General features: G+C 37.0%; 2 protein-coding genes across 2 annotated transcripts in view; both read right to left on the bottom strand.

The window, feature by feature from the left end:
• Window positions 1-14127: 14127 nt before the first annotated feature.
• Window positions 14128-18662, bottom strand: LOC131034773 (flavonoid 3'-monooxygenase CYP75B137-like). Its single transcript, XM_057966350.2, has 3 exons — window positions 18658-18662; window positions 14863-15730; window positions 14128-14781 (listed from the first exon to the last, which is right to left on the bottom strand). The coding sequence occupies exons 1-3, from the start codon at window positions 18660-18662 to the stop codon at window positions 14128-14130; spliced, it is 1527 nt and encodes a 508-aa protein (XP_057822333.2).
• Window positions 18663-18868: 206 nt separating this feature from the next.
• Window positions 18869-19836, bottom strand: part of LOC131034771 (flavonoid 3'-monooxygenase CYP75B137) — a 1864-nt gene continuing 896 nt past the window's right edge. The window contains exons 1-2 of the mRNA XM_057966348.2: window positions 19782-19836; window positions 18869-19696 (exon numbers count right to left, since the gene is read on the bottom strand). The exon at window positions 19782-19836 is cut by the window's right edge and continues 896 nt beyond it. Coding sequence (XP_057822331.2) covers window positions 19043-19696; window positions 19782-19836 — 709 coding nt within the window. The 3' untranslated portion in view covers window positions 18869-19042. The remainder of the gene's footprint in view (window positions 19697-19781) is intronic.

Raw genomic sequence — 19836 nt, forward strand, 5'->3', positions numbered from 1 at the left:
AGGAACCTTTTGTTTTTTTAATTATTTTTGGCCAGGCTTGGTGTTACCAAGCCTAGCATGTTTTTGAATTTCATAGAACACGCAAGGGTTATGAGAAATTTCATTTTTTGTTTGCATGTGGCCACTTTTCTATTCACCATCTTGGTGCACTTACCCATTGTGAACTATTATTTGTATAGCTATTGGTACTAATCCTTATGACCTCATTTATGGTGTTGATATGATTATGCCTTTAGAATTAGAGTTTCATTCAATGTGATTTTCTCTCAAGGGCATCTTTGATGACAATTATCATAGAAAACAATGTTAAACACAATGTACCACTTAGAGGGGGGTGAATCAGTGGTTCTCAAACTTTTCCCTTTACCTATCCTATTTGAGTATACTGGTCAACAGATCTAACTAAATGCAGACTTACCAGTGAGATGGGAGACTAACACAAATGCACTCACACATAAAGGGGACATCACATAACACCAACATATACGAGGAAAACCCAAGATAGGAAAAACCTCGGTGAGAAATGTTGTTGGAGTCTACTACTCCAATCCAGCCTCACAATGAATCTTTGATTACAATGTTTAGGGAACCAACCCCTGCACCAAGCTCCAACTCACTGATTACAAAATCATATTTTTATTAAAAAGTTATCTTCTTGTTATAAAAGAAATTTTTAACTCTCAAGTATGTCTCTTCACTGGTTCTTCTCTCTACAAATCTCTGTCGGTTCTGCACTTTGTTGGTTCTGCATTCTCGTGGCTCTCTCTTCTCTTTGATACACCACTGATCTCCATCGATACTACACTCTGTCAATTCTATGCTTGCCTTCTCTGCCGCTATGGTCATTGCCGGTTCTCTCCTATGTCAGACTCAATGGGTGACTGTCAGTAGCCTGACTAATGTTGGTTGAACACTTTAACCCCATTCTTCCTCAAACTCAATCTCTTCTTCTTCTTCTTTATGAGCACTTGACTGATTTCACTCCTTCAACAGCAATACTCTCTCATCCAGTGGTAGCCTTCATCGATTTTCGCTTGCATATTTATAAACTAGTTTTCCCGCCAAAAGCCAATTCAAATTTTGAGCGGTTAGGGTTTCCTCATCGACCTCAAGGTAAACCAAATCCAATCAGATCTCGTCAGATCAAATAGCCTAGATTGATGAACTATAACTCATCAGTCAATCCCACCATTGTTGGGCCTTCCTGATCATGCCTTCTATTTTTAGTAATCTGCTTTTAACATGTCAGCGATTTCTTAGTTGATCACCAAGAATGGCTTCGCAGTTTCCTTCACCTGCCTCGATCTTCTTAACTAATCTGATCTAGATATTTATTGTCCTCTTGACCTCAAGAAGCAAACCTCTGCTACACATCCCATGAATCTCACAGTCGACATAAATGTCGACCTGTCACCATCTACCTTGTCGCCTGATACTTCACCAACTTAACATGCCAACCTGTGCATGCATGCATCTTCATCTCCATGTGGCCACTGTGTCAGCATCCACCTTTGCTAGATAATTTGTGTCAGTATGGATAGGATCATAGACTAAATCCATCATTGGATTCATCTACCGATTTACTAACCCTATCGGTTAAACCCTTAACTGGTTTGTCATCAACCTTGCACTCTTCTTCTCTTCTAGTAGAACACTCAACCAGTCATCACTCTTGTTAACCTTCCTTATGCACATCCTTATCATATGGGAGTCTTCTACATCTGCACCTTGTCCATATTACCGGTGGACATACATACTAGTAAACACCTTGATCACACCATGTCATCAACCTTCAACTGACTCCATCTTAAATCCATCCATTGTCCTTTGTCTATAGCTACTCAGCCTTGCCTTCCTTTTCATCAGCCCAAAAAATATATAAACAGGTTTGTCAAAGTGACAAATCCATCACTCTTCATCTATCCTGGCAACTCATCATGCCTACTTTTTTGGTCTAGTGCATAACCTTGATTTCATGCACTTGAGGAATCCTTTTGTTTCACTGGTAGATCTGGTGCGAGCCTTCAAACACCTTCCTTTACCTCTTCTTCCTTATCTCAAAGAACTATGATGTACACTATGCATAATAGGAGATAAGTTCCACTTACCGGTACTAGTGGATCCTTGTCATCTGCATCCTACAATGCACTCATGTGGCTTCCCTATTTGTGAAGCATATCTTCAAACAGGCACATGTGATCTAGTGTGGGACAGACTCACTATCAATCATCTCTTCACATGGTGACTACATCTTTATATGGTGGGATTCATGTTGTTCTTCATCCCTCTCCTTCGGTGTTGATGTGATTCTTAATAGCACTTTGCCTCTTCATCACAAACAACATCCACATATCTTTCTCACCCTACTTGTACACATCGGTCATAAGCTTGTCAGTTGGCGACTACTCACTATCAACACAACACTTACCAGCTGACACCCTTTCCTTACCAGTGATAGACTGTACTAGTAACCTGTCCATATCTTCAACACAAGTCATGCACTAACTTGTGTACCAATGACTCCACTGGTCATTGTATTGAATGACACTCTCTCCCTTACCTTACCGGTGATCTGCAACACTATGTGATATCAAAGACATCACAACTGGTATGCAACAATGACAGTGTTGCATATACATCTCTTATACCGGTAGCCTTCCTATACCAGTTCACATCAATGACAACACAATGCCAACAATCTCCCCCTTTAGCATTGATGCCAACACATTTAGTATCCAACATACTGCATAATCTCTTTTCCCCTTTGTGTGATCCAACTCTCCCCCTTCACATAATCCATAGATTCTCACACATGTAGTATGCGGTATACTACAGAATCTTTCTCCCCCTTTGACAACAATGGCAAAGGGCACTTTCAGGGTCTCTCGCCTCCTTATATTTACTACGCACTTGTCAGATATTTTTCTCCCCTTTTGCTCTACTGGATGCTTCTCCTCCTTCAACCAATACTTGTTATATTTCCTCAAGTCACAACACTTGAGATGGAGCACTCAAACATCAACTAAAACCAATTGACCATGCAAATCTAATAATAATTATTAAAGAACTCAATTGCAAAAGGATGTGTCAGTGAATACTACTTACCTGTCGATCAAACTGCATCTTCCCCTGTCTGATCCCATATTTATTTAGAATCAAATGTGATTGTATTATGAATACAACCAACTAAATGAAAAGTAGATACCCTTAACCATGAAATTCTCTTGGGTATTCCTATAGAAATTTTCATCATCTGCAGTTTAGGCAGTCAGTACCGTCACAAGTTCAAGAATGTCGCCTCTGCTTCATAAGTACTTGAACTCCCCCTGAGTCATACATCTCAGGTCTTCATTGCCTGTCGGGTCCAATACCGGGGCTCCAATCAATCAAATATATTGGTTGAGTTGTGCATATGTGACCATCTATGGATCTTTTAGCTCCATTATATCCACCGTAGCCTATGACATGAACTTGGATGTACACAATGCTATACAATATCATTATCATGCCATAAATCAAACCGGTTAGCCCAAAAATATGCATGTCTACATGATCAACAACTAGGCCATCATATGTCATTTAGGTCTTCATCAACACCACTTGAGACATAAACTCCTCATTCCATGCTACCAGGTCTAATGCAGTGATCTCCAGCCTCATTGTCTTACATAACTTGCAAGTACATGTTAGCATTATTACTAGTAACATCCTAAACATATCAATTTCCTGTATCAGTCCATTATCACTACCGGAGCACCTTCCTATAACTCCTAACATTTTGTCTCACTTTGCATCTGATTCCAATTGTTAATATCCATCTATTGACACATGCAACTTAGTGATCCAACTCTGATATGTAGATGTGTAGCCAACGCCACCACTATGCACACTTATCATCTCATTTTCTTCCTTCATACCAGCAGCAACTTGTTCTTCCATGTGTCCTCTTCCACTAGGGGGGTGAATGATAAGTTTAGTGTACTACTCCCCCTAAGATCCTGCATCTCCTTTAAGCCTTAGGAGATATCACATGTTCTTTGAATGCACAGTGTCGGTCCATGGTTGCATCTTCTTGCTTCTTCCTCCATACCTGCATGACTTCACTTTTCTTCCCAATTTTAGTCTTGAGAGAAGGTCTTACCTTCTTTTGTTGATGGGTTCTTTCATTTTCAGATTCTACATCACAACCAGAAGTAGTGATATAGTAGCACACAACATCCATCCCAACCTCATGATTAGGAAACCTTTTAACCTACCGGTTAGACCATCTTCTTATGGTCATGTTACTGTAACCGTCTACCAGAACCAGTGGACCTCTTGGTCTTGCAGGGACATTTCTCCTTTGGTTCCATGCAAATCTTTGATGCTTATATCTTCTATAACCGCTACTATATTGAGCATGATTGTTCCACTGGTTTCCATAGAACTGTGAGTTCTTCTTCGTGCATTCATAAATTCTATGGCCAGATCTATTGCAGTTATAACACAAACTATTTGCATAACCGGGAGAGGGGATATGCATGTATCTACTCCTTGATACATTTTTCTCATTTGCATGATATTAGTGAGATCATAGATTATTCCTTCTAGATCCATTTCTACATTCTTCTTCCCTATGGCCATGACCATTACATGAAAAGTGGTAACCAAAGAAGGAAGACTTAAAACTTACAAACTTATTCTGTCATGCATGGGGAGATCTTACCGCTTTAGTATCTCCATTTTTTCTTCTCTAGGGATGGATCCTGGGTTGTTCATGCTGAGAAATTATTCCATCTGAACCTTTCATCTTCCACACTTGTCTTGTCTTGTGGGCAGTAGTATTTCTTTATCCTATTCTGGTAGGAGGTCTTCTCTGATGTCTTCCTCTATTCCTTCTTCTGGTGAAGCTATCTTCTCCCATCTTCCCTTTTCCTTTGGGATCTGGATTGTTTATCCTTCTTGCAGCACTGGTCTTCATCCTTATTTGCATGTCTTCACTTGTTGTGGTTAGATCAACCTTCTTCTAGGGAGTATTCCTAATAGTGAAGGTTTTTCCCTTGTTTTCTCCATTTGAGAAGACAAACAAAATGTCACTGTGGGGGACATTCTTGCTGGTGGAGCATTCACCGACACCACTTCCTAATCCTTCGGTGTCCTTGGCATGATTTTTCTTTTTCAACATTTTGTCCAAGGCATCATTGTTGCCATCAAACCAGATTCTTACCTTGAGCTCATCCTAACATTTCTCAAGGTCATTTCAAAGAATCTCCATTTCTCCAACTAGCTCTTGATATTCTTTATCTTTTACTTCTACCTCAGATGCTAGATCTTTACACCGACACTCCTTGGTGTTTTCTTCTTGAGTCTTCAACTCTGAGATACATTTCTTAGATTCTTCAAGGCATTTGATCAACTGGGTCTGCTCTACAACAACAACATTCTTGAATATCTTGTATTCATTTCTTACTCTACTAAGTTCCTCAGGAGCATTAACAAGTTTTCCTTCAAGATCAAATTTTTCTTCTTCTTCTTCTTCTTCCCCATCACTATCACTGCCAAACACATCTTGCCAGTAGGAGTGATCTGCATGATCATTCTCAGATATGTGTCTCTTATCTTCTGATTCTTGAGCCCTGAAGAGGTGGGTTCCTTCTTCATCATTGTTGTGGCTACTAGCAGATCTACCTTCATCATCTGTAGATACATGAGATGCATTTCTCAGCCTATTTTCACAAACCAGTTCTTCAATGGTAGGCTCGTTTCCATAGAGCTTCTTCAGTCTATCCCATAAGCTTTTGATTGAACTACATCTGTCCACCTGTGAGGAGATATCATCTGATAACCCACAAAGTTTAGCCTTCATTATTGCATCATTACACTAGTTTCTTCTTTCTGCATCTGAATCGGCAGGAGGACTGACTTTACTAGGGCAACCATTTACAATAGACATCCACACGTCAAACCCTAGGGAGGACAAGTAGATTTCCATTCGGCAACTCCAAATGGAAAAGTTTGAACCATCAAAAATTGGAGCACAGATTGAAACTAAACAAACCATTGTGTCCTTAAGACAAAATCTACCTAAGCTAGAGAAAGCTTATCAACCAAGAACCTAGGCTCTGATACCAATTGTTACACAATGTACCACTGAGACGGGGGTGAATTAGTGGTTCTCAAACTTTTCTCTTTACCTATCCTATGTGAGTATATCAGTTAATAGATCTAACTGAATTCAGACTTACCGGTTAGATGGGAGACTAACACAAATGCACTCACACATAAAGGGGACATCACATAACACCAGCATATACGAGGAAAACCCAAGATGGGAAAAAACTTAGTGAGAAATGCTGCTAGAGTCTATTGCTCCAATCCAAATTCATAATGAATCTCTGATTATAATGTTTAGGGCACCAACCCAAGGAGCACCAACCCCTGATTTTAGGGCACCAACCCAAGGAGAACCAACCCAAGGAGCTACAACCCCTGCATCGAGCTCCAACTCAGTGATTAAAAAATCAGGTTTTTTATACCAAAGTTATCTTCTTGTTACAAAAGAACTTTGTAACTCTCAAGTATGTCTCTTCACCGACTCTTCTCTCTGCTACACCACTGCTCTCCACCGGTACTACACTCTACCGGTTCTATGCTTTCCTTCTCTGTAATCTTTTGCAACTCTTCTCTATCAGTATGGTCATTGTCAGTTCTCTCCTCTATCAGACTCAATGGTTGACTACCGGTAACCTCACTGATGTCAATTGAACACTTCAGCCTTTTTCTTCCTCACACTCAGACTCTTCTTCTTCTTCTTGATGAGAACTTGAGTTATTTCACTCCTTCATTAGAAATACTCTCTCATCCAGTGGCAACCTTCATCAATTTTGGCTTGTATATTTATAAATTGGTTTTCCCACCAAAAGCCAATTCAAATTTTGGGCGGTTATGGTTTCCTCATTGACCTCGAGGAAAACCAAATCCAATCAAATCTCATCAGATCTCATTGCCTAGATTGATGAACTGTAACTCATCAGTCAATCCTGCCATTGTCATGCCTTCCTGATCACGCCTTCTATTTTTAGCAATTTCCTTTTAACTTGTCAGTGGATTTCTTGGTCAATAACCAAGAATGGCTTCGCGGTTTCCTTCACCTACCTCGATCTTCTCAATCAGTCTGAGTTGGATCTCTTTTGTCCTCCTGACCTCGAGCCACAAAACTCTGCTACACATCCCGTGAATCTCGCAGTCGACATAAATGTTGACCTGTCACCATCTACCTCGCCGCGTGATACGTCACCGACTTAACATGCAAACCTATGCATGCATGTCACTTCACCTCCACGTGGCCACTATGTCGGCATCCACCTTTGCTAGATCATTTTTGTCAGTATGGATAGGATCACCAACCAACTCCATTATCGAGTTCATCTACCGGTTTATTAACCCTATCAGTTAAACCCTTAACTGGTCTGTCATCAACCTTGCACTCTGCTTCTCTTCCGGTGGAACACTCAACTGGTCAGCACTCTTTCTAACCTTCCTTATGCACATCCTTATCAGATGGGAGTCTTCTACATCCGCACCTTGTCTATATTATTGGTGGACATACATACCGGTAAACACCTTGATGACACCATGTCATCAAACTTAACTGACTCCATCTTCAATCCATCCATTATCCTCTGTCTACATCTGCTCAGCCTTGCCTTCCTCTTCATCAGCCAGAACCATATCTAAACCAGTTTGTCAAAGTGACAAATCCATCACTCTTCATCTATCCTAGCAACTCATCATGCCTACTTTGTCGGTCCAGTGCATAACCCTGATTTCATGCACTTGAGGCATCCTTTTGTTTCATCGGTAGATCCGGTGTGCGCCTTCAAACACCTTCCTTTACCTCTTCTTCCTTATCTCACAGAATTATGATGCATGTTATGCATAATAAGAGATAAGTTCCACTTACTAGTGGTAGTGGATCCTTGTCATCTGCATCTTGCAATGCACTCATGTGGCTTCCTTGTTTGTGTAGCATATCTTCAAACAAGCACATGTGATCCAGTGTGGGGCACACTCACTGTCAGTCATCTCTTCACATGGTGACTACAGCTTTATCTTGTGGGATTCCTATTGTTCTGCATCCTTCTCCTCTGGTGTTGATGTGATTCCTGATAACATTCTGCTCCTTCATAACAAACAACATCCAAGTATCTTGCTCACCTTGCTTGTACACCGATCATAAGTTTTTCAGTTGGCAACTACTCATTGTCAACACAACACTTACCAGTTGATACCATTTCCTTACCAGTGATAGACTCTACTAGTGACCTATCCATATCTTCAACACAAGTCAAGCACTAAATTTTGTACCGATGACTCCACTACTCATTATACTGAATGACATTCTCTCCCTTACCTTATCGGTGATCTGCAACACTAGGTGATATCAAAGACATCACAACTGGTATGCAACAATGACAGTGTTTCACATACATCTCTTATAGCGGTAGCCTTCCTATACTGGTTGACATCAATGTCAACATAATGCCAACAAACAATGCCTTCAACAAGTTGAAATACTTGATGAACAATGTATAAATACTCTCAAACATCTTCAAGTGCCTATTACTATGCAATGAAACTACAATGCCAAATTACTCAACATTCAATTTTGTTTTGTGACTTCGCTTTGTATGAGAACCAATGCAACGTAAACACTCTACCAAGTGGAAAAGGAATGTTCATCCCAAATTGGTTTGGACCATACATCATCATTGAAGTCTATGACTCAGGTGCTTGCAAATTAGTAGAAATTTGTGGTACACCTCTCAAGGAACCTATAAATGTCATGCATCTATGTAGATTCTATGCTTAATATTCTTTCTTTCTTCTTTATTAAATGCTATGCTAGAATTTTCATCTTTAAAGCATGTTATGTTAGATAATTAGATTCTCTTTGTATTTAGTTTGCAATGCTTCTTTCATGACAAAATTTTGGTTGTCTTGAATTCATTTATAGTTTCTTTTTTCATAGATTAAAAATTACATTGTTTATGTTCGCATATAATTCAATAAGCTATATCACATTAACATTTACCTTAACATGTGTACATTACAACATCACTTGTTGCATTTAGGTAAACATTTACAATAATTTGCTTAAAATTAGATCACAGATGTATAAATTTAAGCATTATAGCATTCATTAAGAAATCTCATTAGGGTGTTTAATCAATCAGAGTTGTATTAAATTAGACATACATATTCATCATTATGTTATACTACGATCTTTGTTACATTTAATCAAAACACTATAACACATTATATTGCATTAAATCACATGTGACATCTATGTAAAGAATATCATAAAAATATTAATATCATATGTATACAATAGCTTTTGATACAAGAAATACAACAAGAACACCAGTGCAACAAAATGTGGTGTACAATCATAATGTATATCATCATCCTACAAGTGATGGCTATTAGAACCCTTGAGTCTTGGTTTTGGTGACTGTGGAATAGAGGAGCATTTATATGATTCCATAGATCATGAGTGACTCCTACATTGACTCCTTACCTCTATCCCTTGTAAAATGCATCCAAGATCTAGTGCCTCTATCTTAATATTCATGTTCTTGTGATGCAATTGATCTCTCACAACCCATACTCACTCCATCACAGCCTATACAAGATCTACTCTCTCGCCATAGTCTTCTCTCAACTATGCAATGGGATCAAATATATGCTCATGTCTCCTTACACTACGATGTGGTTCATGACTAGCCCACATTAATCATTAGGTTCTTATAGATGAGACCATCCCTTTGATGACATGGCCCACAACATCACACCATCCACATGTGCCAACTACAAGAAATTAGACAAATACGAAATTAGATATTTCTATTGGAATTGAAGGGATCCAAAAACACTGAGAGGGGGGATAAATCAATGTTCTACTGGTACAATAAGATTTTAACTTTTGAACATACACATATAAACCAGTAAATGAAGAAACATATAGTATGAAATAAATAAACCAGCCACATGAATGAACACCATAACACATTGAATTTTATATGTGAAAACCTCAAAGAGGAAAAGCCACACTGGGATTTGTGACCCACAATATCAATTCACTGGCCATATGAAAGATATTACTTAGTATGGGGGCCTGCACATGCAGGAAGGCACACTAATCAACACAAAAGAGTCTCACTGACTACAAGCTTCTGCTGAGATAAAACAGTAATGGTGAACTCACAAAATGCATCTGCAATGCCAAAAAGAGTTTTGATTATAGCTTTGTTCTGTACTAGTTCATAAACCCTAAACCCTTTTACTGGTATCCCCTTTTCTCTAAGAATGCTTTACAAACCATCTACATATCATTGCATGATATAACTTTCGCATACAAATGATCTACATACATATCCTTCGCATCATTTTCTTCTTCACATTGTTCTACACACATACCTATATCACAATGACCTAATAAATTGACTTATATACCCGTTACAAACAATATGCCCTATGTCGGCTTACAACACGTTACAAAATATATTCAATGTCGGGTCTATATAATAATTAAAAAATTATTATAAATAAAACTTTTTGGATCCCAAACTGATGTCGGCTTCACTGATGTCAACTTCACTGAAGTGTTGGATGTCAGTGTCGTTTATGATCCTAATTACTCCAATGTTGGTGTCTGTCAGTGTATACCTCCTATGCTGGTATCTGTCGGTATATTCCTTCTACAGAATCGTGTTGCCATCAATGACAATATATGAATCCAATGAGTGTCAATTGCCAACAATTTCATCATGTATACTAAAACGAAAACTAATCATACAACATTGTTAGGTCCCGGAGACAACTAAGAGGGGGGGGAGTGAATCAGTTGTCTAATAAATTCAAAAAATAACTTATCCAAACTTAATGCTTAGTACCGGTAAACCAAACTTTATGCTGGTAGACAATTTATCAGTTAATTGCAATACCGGTAAAGATTAATGCATGAAACAGAAATACAATAACATCCACAACACATAACACCGATATTTGTATGTGGAAACCCTGTAAGGGGAAAAACCAGGGTGGGAAACCTTACCCACAATCAGATGATCCTACTGCAGATAGTATGTGTATACAAATGGGGTCTGCACATGCAGAAAGGCCAAGCACCTAGAGCTCACTGCTCAAACACAAATAGGACTCACACTGACTACAATTGGATGGTTAAATCTAATAATGATGTACTGCTTAAAATAGCATCTTCATATGCTGGATTCAGTACCGGTGTAGTTCTGATATGCCTTCACAAAAACCTTGCTTCACCTTCAAATGGTGTCTACGTGTAAAGCTCTTCTTATTCTTGAATATACCTTCTTACAATTCCTTTTCCCAATCACATATCAATCTTACAAATAAGATCTTACATATATACCATAACCTAAGACCAATTTTAGTAGTTCGGCTCTAAAAGATATTACAATAAAAACAATTTACAAGTAAATCAATAACCGATTCAACATGTCGGCTTAACGCATTTAAAATAATAATAAATCATCTCCATAGCATGTCGTGCTGATCTGGAATAGATAAGCCTGCCGGTGCTTATTCTGGACCTATTTGTCGGTAACACCAAATATGCAAACACGAATATACCAATGAACAAATCTCCAAGACAAAGTGTCTGAACGATGTCTTCAACATAACCAAGTGTTTTCCATGTCATTCCAAGTGCTGGTGAACAATATATCCTGCCAGTGAACCAGATACTGGTGATTCTGCATAAGTCACTTGCTTGTCGGTGAACATAACCAATTCTCCAAGGTGCCAGAGTTGATAAGTTTTAATAGGTGTTGACATCAATGACAAAACCATATTAACATATCCAAAATACCAACAAACATATAATTCAATATGTACATATAACTTCTCACCTAGTCTTGCTACATTACATATTGACTACATGTACATTGATATTGGGCATTGAGCTCATTGTACCTAACCAAATTGTTGTTTCAGTCAATCATAGTAGAAGGGTATGACAATGTATTCATTTTGACTGATGAAAAATTGATCTCTATACATACTCACCATCTAATGTGTGTGTTTTGACCAAACCATCATCATCATATAAGGCCTTCATGTGATGTCTTCAAGCACCAATCTATCTAACACCACTCTCCAATACATCAAATCTCTACTTTTCCATGGTCTTTGAAGTTGATAAGCATGTGCTCATGGAGATACCTAAGTAACCTTAGTTGGGTAACCCACTATCCTTGTGCATCAATGCCCACACTTTAGAGTTATGCATAAGTTGTGAAGTAGTATGTCCCATAGTATACATATTTTTTGAGATCATCATAGAGATGCACTATCATTCTCCATCCCCATGCATTGACAATCCTTCTCTCCTACATCGATTGGATAATATGTACAAGTCCTCCATGTAGATAAGTGTATTTCCCATCAGCTATTATAATGACTAAAGTGACTATAGTAATGAGTATCTATTGTAGCACAAGAAAGTCCATATAACACTGTAGCAACCTCTCATATCTACTAGTATGGCCTACCCTATATAACACATCTATTTATATTTTCCCATGAGAAGATAGATTAATTTGGCAAAGTGAGATGCTAAATTGTATGTAGGTGAGCTTATGGTTTCAATAAGAAAGACAATTGATTTATTTATTTTTTAACTTTAGAACAAGGATTGTGGGAAAATATTTTGTAGCTCCTAGAATTGAAAAGAGGATAAAGCATTTTAGATTCGAAGTCATGCTTGCTAATGATGACTTTGGCATTACCTTCATTCACTTTGTTGGTGATTAGGTCACTATTACATAACAATTTATTAAAGACACTAATTTTTTCTTTAGATATATTACATTTGAGAGTTTTGAAATGAGGAAGAGACACAACATAGTCTTGCCTAACTTCTTAAATAAATGCCATAGGAAAAGAAGGAATAATTTTCTAAATTTTAATGAAAAATTTCAAGTGGAGAATGGTACTAGGAGATTAAGCAAAACAAAGATATATTTTTAGGAAGTTAAAGGCAAGGGGATCTAGGAGAAAAGACTTGGTAATCAAGACTATTCTAATAGTTGTAATAGAATTTTTTGATTTAATGTCCAATATTTTCAATAATATAACACTAATAGTTGTGATTTTAAAGTTGTTAATGTTGACGATGAGTAACCATAAGTAAATGAAATGTATTCCTTGGATCTAAAATGAAACAAACCATGTGATGTCACAGATCAACATACTAATTAAACATGAATTAGTGCACAACTATTGGCCTAACTTATTTTGGGGCCTTTCTGGACACCTCAACAAAAAGCATGATAATATGATATCATATGTGATGATGTGGACCTAAAACCTTAGTTATAAGTAAGGGACTTGCCAAATAAGTTGTTATAGAAAGTAGATGTGATTGGAAATTTTTACATATGATTTTGAGAGACACAATGTTAAGATGGTGTACTACTGAAAATTATATATATATTATGTTGTAAAAATTGAAAATTTTAAAATATTAAAGACATCAAATTTCTGCAATCGACGAAATTGAATAACTATTTCTAGATTAAATTGTGTGCTAACTTTTTACATCACACTCCGTAAACCATCATTTATACAACTTACTTGAAATATATAAATAATCCACATTTACTCCAAATATAAATTTGTTAAATTAAATTTACACTAAAGGCATCATCCATACAACTTACTTGTATAAAAATAATGCATTGTTACTAGTAAACTTATGTTTAGAAAAAATTATGTATAAAAGTCTACAAATATCATTGCAATTAAAAACACATCAAACCCAATTTCTAGTTTATATGGTGAATTGCTATTTATTTCTTCTTGCATGAATTGTGCTGACCTCCAATAGACCTTGACCTCCAATAGACCTTGCTACCATTGTAGAAAGCCTATAGAAAAAAAAGAATGCACATGATATAACTATTATTTAAATATACACTACTAGAACCATGTTATAAAAAGCAATGATATATATACAATGTTACTATTAAAACCTAAACTAACAATAGATATGTGAGCTTTATGAACGGACTATGAAAGAGGGTGAGAGGAGATGCGAGCAAACAATTATATGTGGCCCGCATTTTGTTGGGTGTTATAGAGACGAGCGGGCAGACGAGGAGTGGCGAAAAGGTTGAGCGGAACTTTCCTGTGAATTGAGATATCATATTTCTCACTCATGTCCAAATCTTGGGGTACTTGACCAGATGGAAGCGACCAATCAAATGCATGAACAAAGCTTGCAAGTGCAAAATGAATCATACGAAGCCCCAGATTATATCCCGGGCACATTCTTCGCCCTGCACCAAATGGTATTATTCGAAAATCTCTTCCATCGAGATGAACCGGATTGTCCACAAAGCGATCCGGATTAAATTCCAGCGGCTTCTCCCACGCATTTGGATCTCTTGCCACGGCCCACACATTCACCATCACATGAGAATTTGGGGGAATGAAATGCCCCATTACTTCCCTTGAAGATTCTGGAGACGCGTGAGGAAGCATAAGCGGCGCTGGAGGATGCAGTCGAAGAGCTTCTGTTACAACTGCTTGTAAATACTTAAGCTGAGGAAGATGAGATTCTGTTACTCTCTCTTCCGTTCCCACGCATGCGTCCACTTCGTCTCTCACTTTGTTCATCAGATGAGGATGGCGGATCAGTTCAGACATCGCCCATTCCACCGTGCGGGTAGCCGTGTCGGTTCCCGCCGAAATCATGTTCTGCATTAATCAACAAAGATAGTGAGAAACGAGGAAAAAAGATCACGATTTTATTGAAGATTGATGGGTTGCAGTGCGTACCAGTAAAATGCCTTTGATATTAGACTCGGAAAGCTGTTGCTCATCTCCTACAGAATTATATTTGAGTTGATGGAGAATCTGTAGAAAGTCTGTGTTGCCATCGTCCTCAGTGGGCAGAGGCCTAATCCTCTGTTCTTCCATCTTCCTCACAAGAAATTCATCAAGGCGCTTGTGCACGCTCTTCATTTCATCAAGAGACCCACCCAAGCCAATCCGCTCTAAGAAAGGGATGAAATCCCCAATCCTAAAACGAGCAGCGGTCCTTAGGAAATCGTCCATTAGTTCTCGGAAATGTTCGGCCTCTGTGTTGTTCTCATCGAAGAGTCTCATCCTGAGCGTCATCTGTCCAATAACATTAGAACTGAAGACATTGATAAAATCTCCCACATTTACAGCAGTACCTCGGAGTCTAAAGATGGAGGCGAGTAACAGCGCCATTTCTTCTTCTCGGGACTCTTGCCACTTTTCCAAACATTTGGGGGTTAAGAGGTGGAAAATGCAGAGCTTTCTTAGAGAAGGCCACTGGGGAGACCAGGTGATGTCGCTTCTATTGTACACCAGAATATCCGCTCCTGCCGCACCGTTCTTTGGCCTGTTAGAGAAATCGGAATCAAATGTCTTGAGAATGGCAGTTGCGGCCTCCTGGGAGGAAGCTATAATGGCGGTGGTAGTGCCTAATTTGAGATACATGAGGCCGCCGTAGCGCTTGGAAAGGGCATAAAAAGACTGGTGGGGATTCGAACCGAGGTCCAGCAGACTACCCAAAACAGGCAGCCCTCGTGGCCCCGGCGGCAGCTTTGCCTTTGTCTTTCCTTCATTGAAAAATAAAGACAAGTTAGCAGTGCTATGACTAGAAGTGTTACTGAAACTGAGAATGAAAAGAGGAACAAAAAAAGCTGAGAAATATCCATAGATCTTACTGCTAATGTCCTTACAGTAATGGCTTTCCACTAATGCTTGGAAAAAGGTTGAGTTATATAGGAGAATAGGCTTAAACGGAGACCAGAAAATCGAACTGGATGACGACGCGTGTCCTGAGACTAGGTCTCTCCATTAATGCTGCTTTGTCTGAAACTTTGTTCAACGAAGTTCGATTTTGAAAGCTCGAAATAGGTGTAACTGTTAACGCTGGAAAGCCAATTAATGCGGCACATGTCCCATGCTGCAACTTCAAGCTCGGGCCTTGGGTTTCTTCTACTCAGTTCCACATTCCATCTTTTAAGGAGAGGATTAAATATTGTGTTTGTCGTTTTGTTCTATTCATTTTCACATGACAGGATTAAATATTGTGTTTCTAATAGTATTATTTGCTTATATTAAGGTTTTTGGTGTTAATTATTAATAATAATTAAATAAATTATATTTATTAGATTTAAAGAAGTATTAATGATCGATATTATCTTATGTATTCACATGACACAACTAAACAATATATAGTTATCACCTATTTTTTCAAGGTTCTATTCTGACTCTTAGAAATAAATGTGTCATTGATACATTGAATTGGTAGAGGAATATTTTTTCTTTTGTTGAGGGGAGAAGACCTAACAATTGAGCATGTTACAATAGTTGTACTTTAAGTTTCTTTTACTCATGCCCACATTATATCTTCTAATGAGAGGATTAAATATTGTATTTCTATTGGTATTATTAATTGTGATTTTCAGCTGTCAATGTTGTTTATAATTAATAATTAAATGAATTGTACTTACCAAATCTAAAAGGTAAAAACTTTATGTGATGTTGCATTATACATTAACAAGACACAATTTAATACTTAGTTATTACTTGCATTTTTTTCAAGGGTCTATTATAACACCCTAACAATAAATATTTTATTGAGACATTCCATTGATAAGATCAATTTTTTTCTTGTGTTTAAAAGAGAAGACCCAATAGTTAGGCATGTTCTAATAGTTGTACTTTGAGTTTGTTTATCCATCTCCACATTCTATCTTCTAAGGAGAGAATCAAATACTGTAATAATATTATTAGTCGTGCTTTTAAGATTGTTGGTGTTTATTATTAATAATAACTAAATAAACTATACTTATTTGACCTAAAAAGTAATAAATTATATGATGCTACATTATATATTAACAAGATGCAATTTAATGCTTACTTATCACCTACCTTTTTCATAAGGGTCTATACTCTAACAATAAATGTCTTATTGAAACATTGTATTAGTAAGAGGAATTTTTGTTCTTGTTATTTAGTTGAGCATATTTCAACAGTTGTTAAAGAATTTGTTCATTTAATGCCAAATATTTAATATTATAGCACTACTTGTGGTGAGTTTAAAGTCGTGAGTGTTAATCATGAGTATTGATAATTGAATGAAATGTATTCCTTTGATCTAAAAAGAAACAACTCATGTGATGCCACATTAGCACACCAATAAAACATGACTTAGTGCACAACTATCAATCTAACTTTTTTATTTGGAGGGTTTTTTGGACACCTTAACAAAAAGCATGCTTGTTTGGCATCAAATTTGATGTTGTGGGCCTAAAACATTAGTTATGCACAAGGGTCTTGCGAAGTAAACTATTGTAAAAAAAACCAAGTCTTTTGAAATTGCCACATAACATTTTTAGAGACACAAAGTTGGGGTTCTCAAGTACTTGGTCCTCTCCCCTATAAACCTATGAACATATAGATCATAAAATGTTAGATATATGAAATAATATTACTATATTAAATTCCTTGTGATATTAAGAAATGATAATAATATCAAATTGAATCTAATGACTATACAATTACTTTTAGTAATAAAATTATAAAAGTATACTATTGTAACTAATGTTATTAAATTGCATTATACTTCATCTTATTATGTATTATTTTGAAATATGTCTAGATGCTTTCATCAATCATTTTACTAAAAATGACAGAAATATGTAATGTTAGGAAAGGTGTCAATACCTTATATTTTAATGTCAACAACACAAAAAAATATAATTGTTGAATTATAGAATAGAAAAATTTATTTTTGTATTATAGAGATCATGTTTGGCCCAAGAAAAATCTTAAAAGAGCATATAACTTTAAGCTAGTTATAATGATGTAGATTCCTTTGACATATACAAATTAAAAGAAGTGGTTCAATTATCTTTTTGAAACAAATTTAAAATATACAAAAATTGGGCCTTTGACAAAAAAAAATGTAAGAGCATCTATGAAACATGAGAGATTTCTAATAGGGAATTATACTTGTTATGACACATCACAAGGCATTTTCTAATGAAGATAATGGAGTTGAATAGTGCACCCATGTTAGTGGGTGGAATATGATGAGTTTATGGTGAAGGTGGAAGTAATATGTAGTCTATGAGATCATCTTGGAGATAATGTATTAAATTTTTAACTAAATATTTGGGTGCCATAGTTTGGATGGTTTTAGTTCATGGTTTTTTAATTACCATATAGTGTTTGCATGCATTCTTCTAGTTATTAGATTCTTAATATGAAGGTTCCATAATGATGGTTGTTACATTGTTTGTTATTTTTCTATGATGGTTGTTAAAGAAGCATAATCTCACATTTAATGCATCTAATAATATTTTTTGGATACTTTTGATCCAAAGCTACGAATGAATGAAGTGACAAATGAGGGGCCTCATCTCCAGTTCAAATATTCAACAATAATATTTCAATGGGGTTTGAATCTTGATGACAAGAACAATACCACAACTTAACCATTGCGCAATGCCAATGTCAACTATTTTGAAAAAAATATTTTATAGATTTAAACAATGATTATAAAATTAAAAAGTATGATTTCAAATTTACCTCATTTTTATTGTACACATAAATTGAAAATTCTTAAAGAAGAGGGATAGCAACCATTTGTATGTGTACCATTTATATATGTACATAAACAAATGAATGATAATTAGGTATAACATTATTCAAATATTTTGTTAAAGCTAAATTGATAGTTGACTAATTTATGGAGACTTATGACAAATTATATATATTATATTGTAAAAAGTGGAAAATTTAAAATGTAATAAAATGTCAATTAAAATACATAAATGATATATGCTAGAACCATGTTCTAAGAAGCACTCACATATATACAATGTTACTATTAAAACTAATACCAACAATAGATATGTGAGCTTAGGAAGTAATGGATGTTGAAAGAGCAAAGACACGAGTTGCGAGGAAATGATTACATGTGACCCGCTTTTTGTTGACTGTTATAAAGATGGGTAGGCAGACGAGGACTGACGAAGAGTTTGAGAGGAACTTTCCTGTGAATTGAGACTTCATATTTCTCACTCATGTCCAAATCTTGGACTTCTTCACCAGATGGAAGCGACCAATCAAATGCATGAACAAAGCTTGCAAGTGCAAATTGTATCATACGAAGCCCCAGATTATATCCCGGACACATTCTTCCTCCTGCACCGAACGGTATTATTCGAAAATCTCGTCCATCGAGATGAACAGGATTGTCCACAAAGCGATCCGGATCAAATTCCAGCGGCTTCTCCCACGCATTTGGATCTCTTGCTATGGCCCACACATTCACCATGACATGGGAATTGGGAGGAATGAAATGCCCCATTATTTCCCTCGAACTGTCTGGAGATGCGTGAGGAAGCATAAGCGGCGTTGGAGGATGCAGTCGGAGAGTTTCCGTTACAACTGCTTGTAAATATTTGAGGTGAGGAAGATGAGATTCGGTTACTCTCTCTTCCATTCCCACAACTGCATCCACTTCTTCTCTCACTTTCTTCATCAGATGAGGGCGGCGGATCAGCTCGGACATCGCCCATTCCACCGAGCGGGTAGCCGTATCGGTTCCTGCCGCCATCATGTTCTGCATCAATCAACAAAGATAGTGAGAAATGGGAAAAAAAAGATCACGATTTTATGGAAGACTAATGGGTTAATGCAGTGCGTACCAGTAAAATGCCTTTGATGTTAGACTCGGAAAGTTGTCGGCCCTCTCCTACGGAA

This window comes from Cryptomeria japonica, chromosome 4 (genome assembly GCF_030272615.1).
Source record: "Cryptomeria japonica chromosome 4, Sugi_1.0, whole genome shotgun sequence".
Taxonomy (NCBI): domain Eukaryota; kingdom Viridiplantae; phylum Streptophyta; class Pinopsida; order Cupressales; family Cupressaceae; genus Cryptomeria; species Cryptomeria japonica.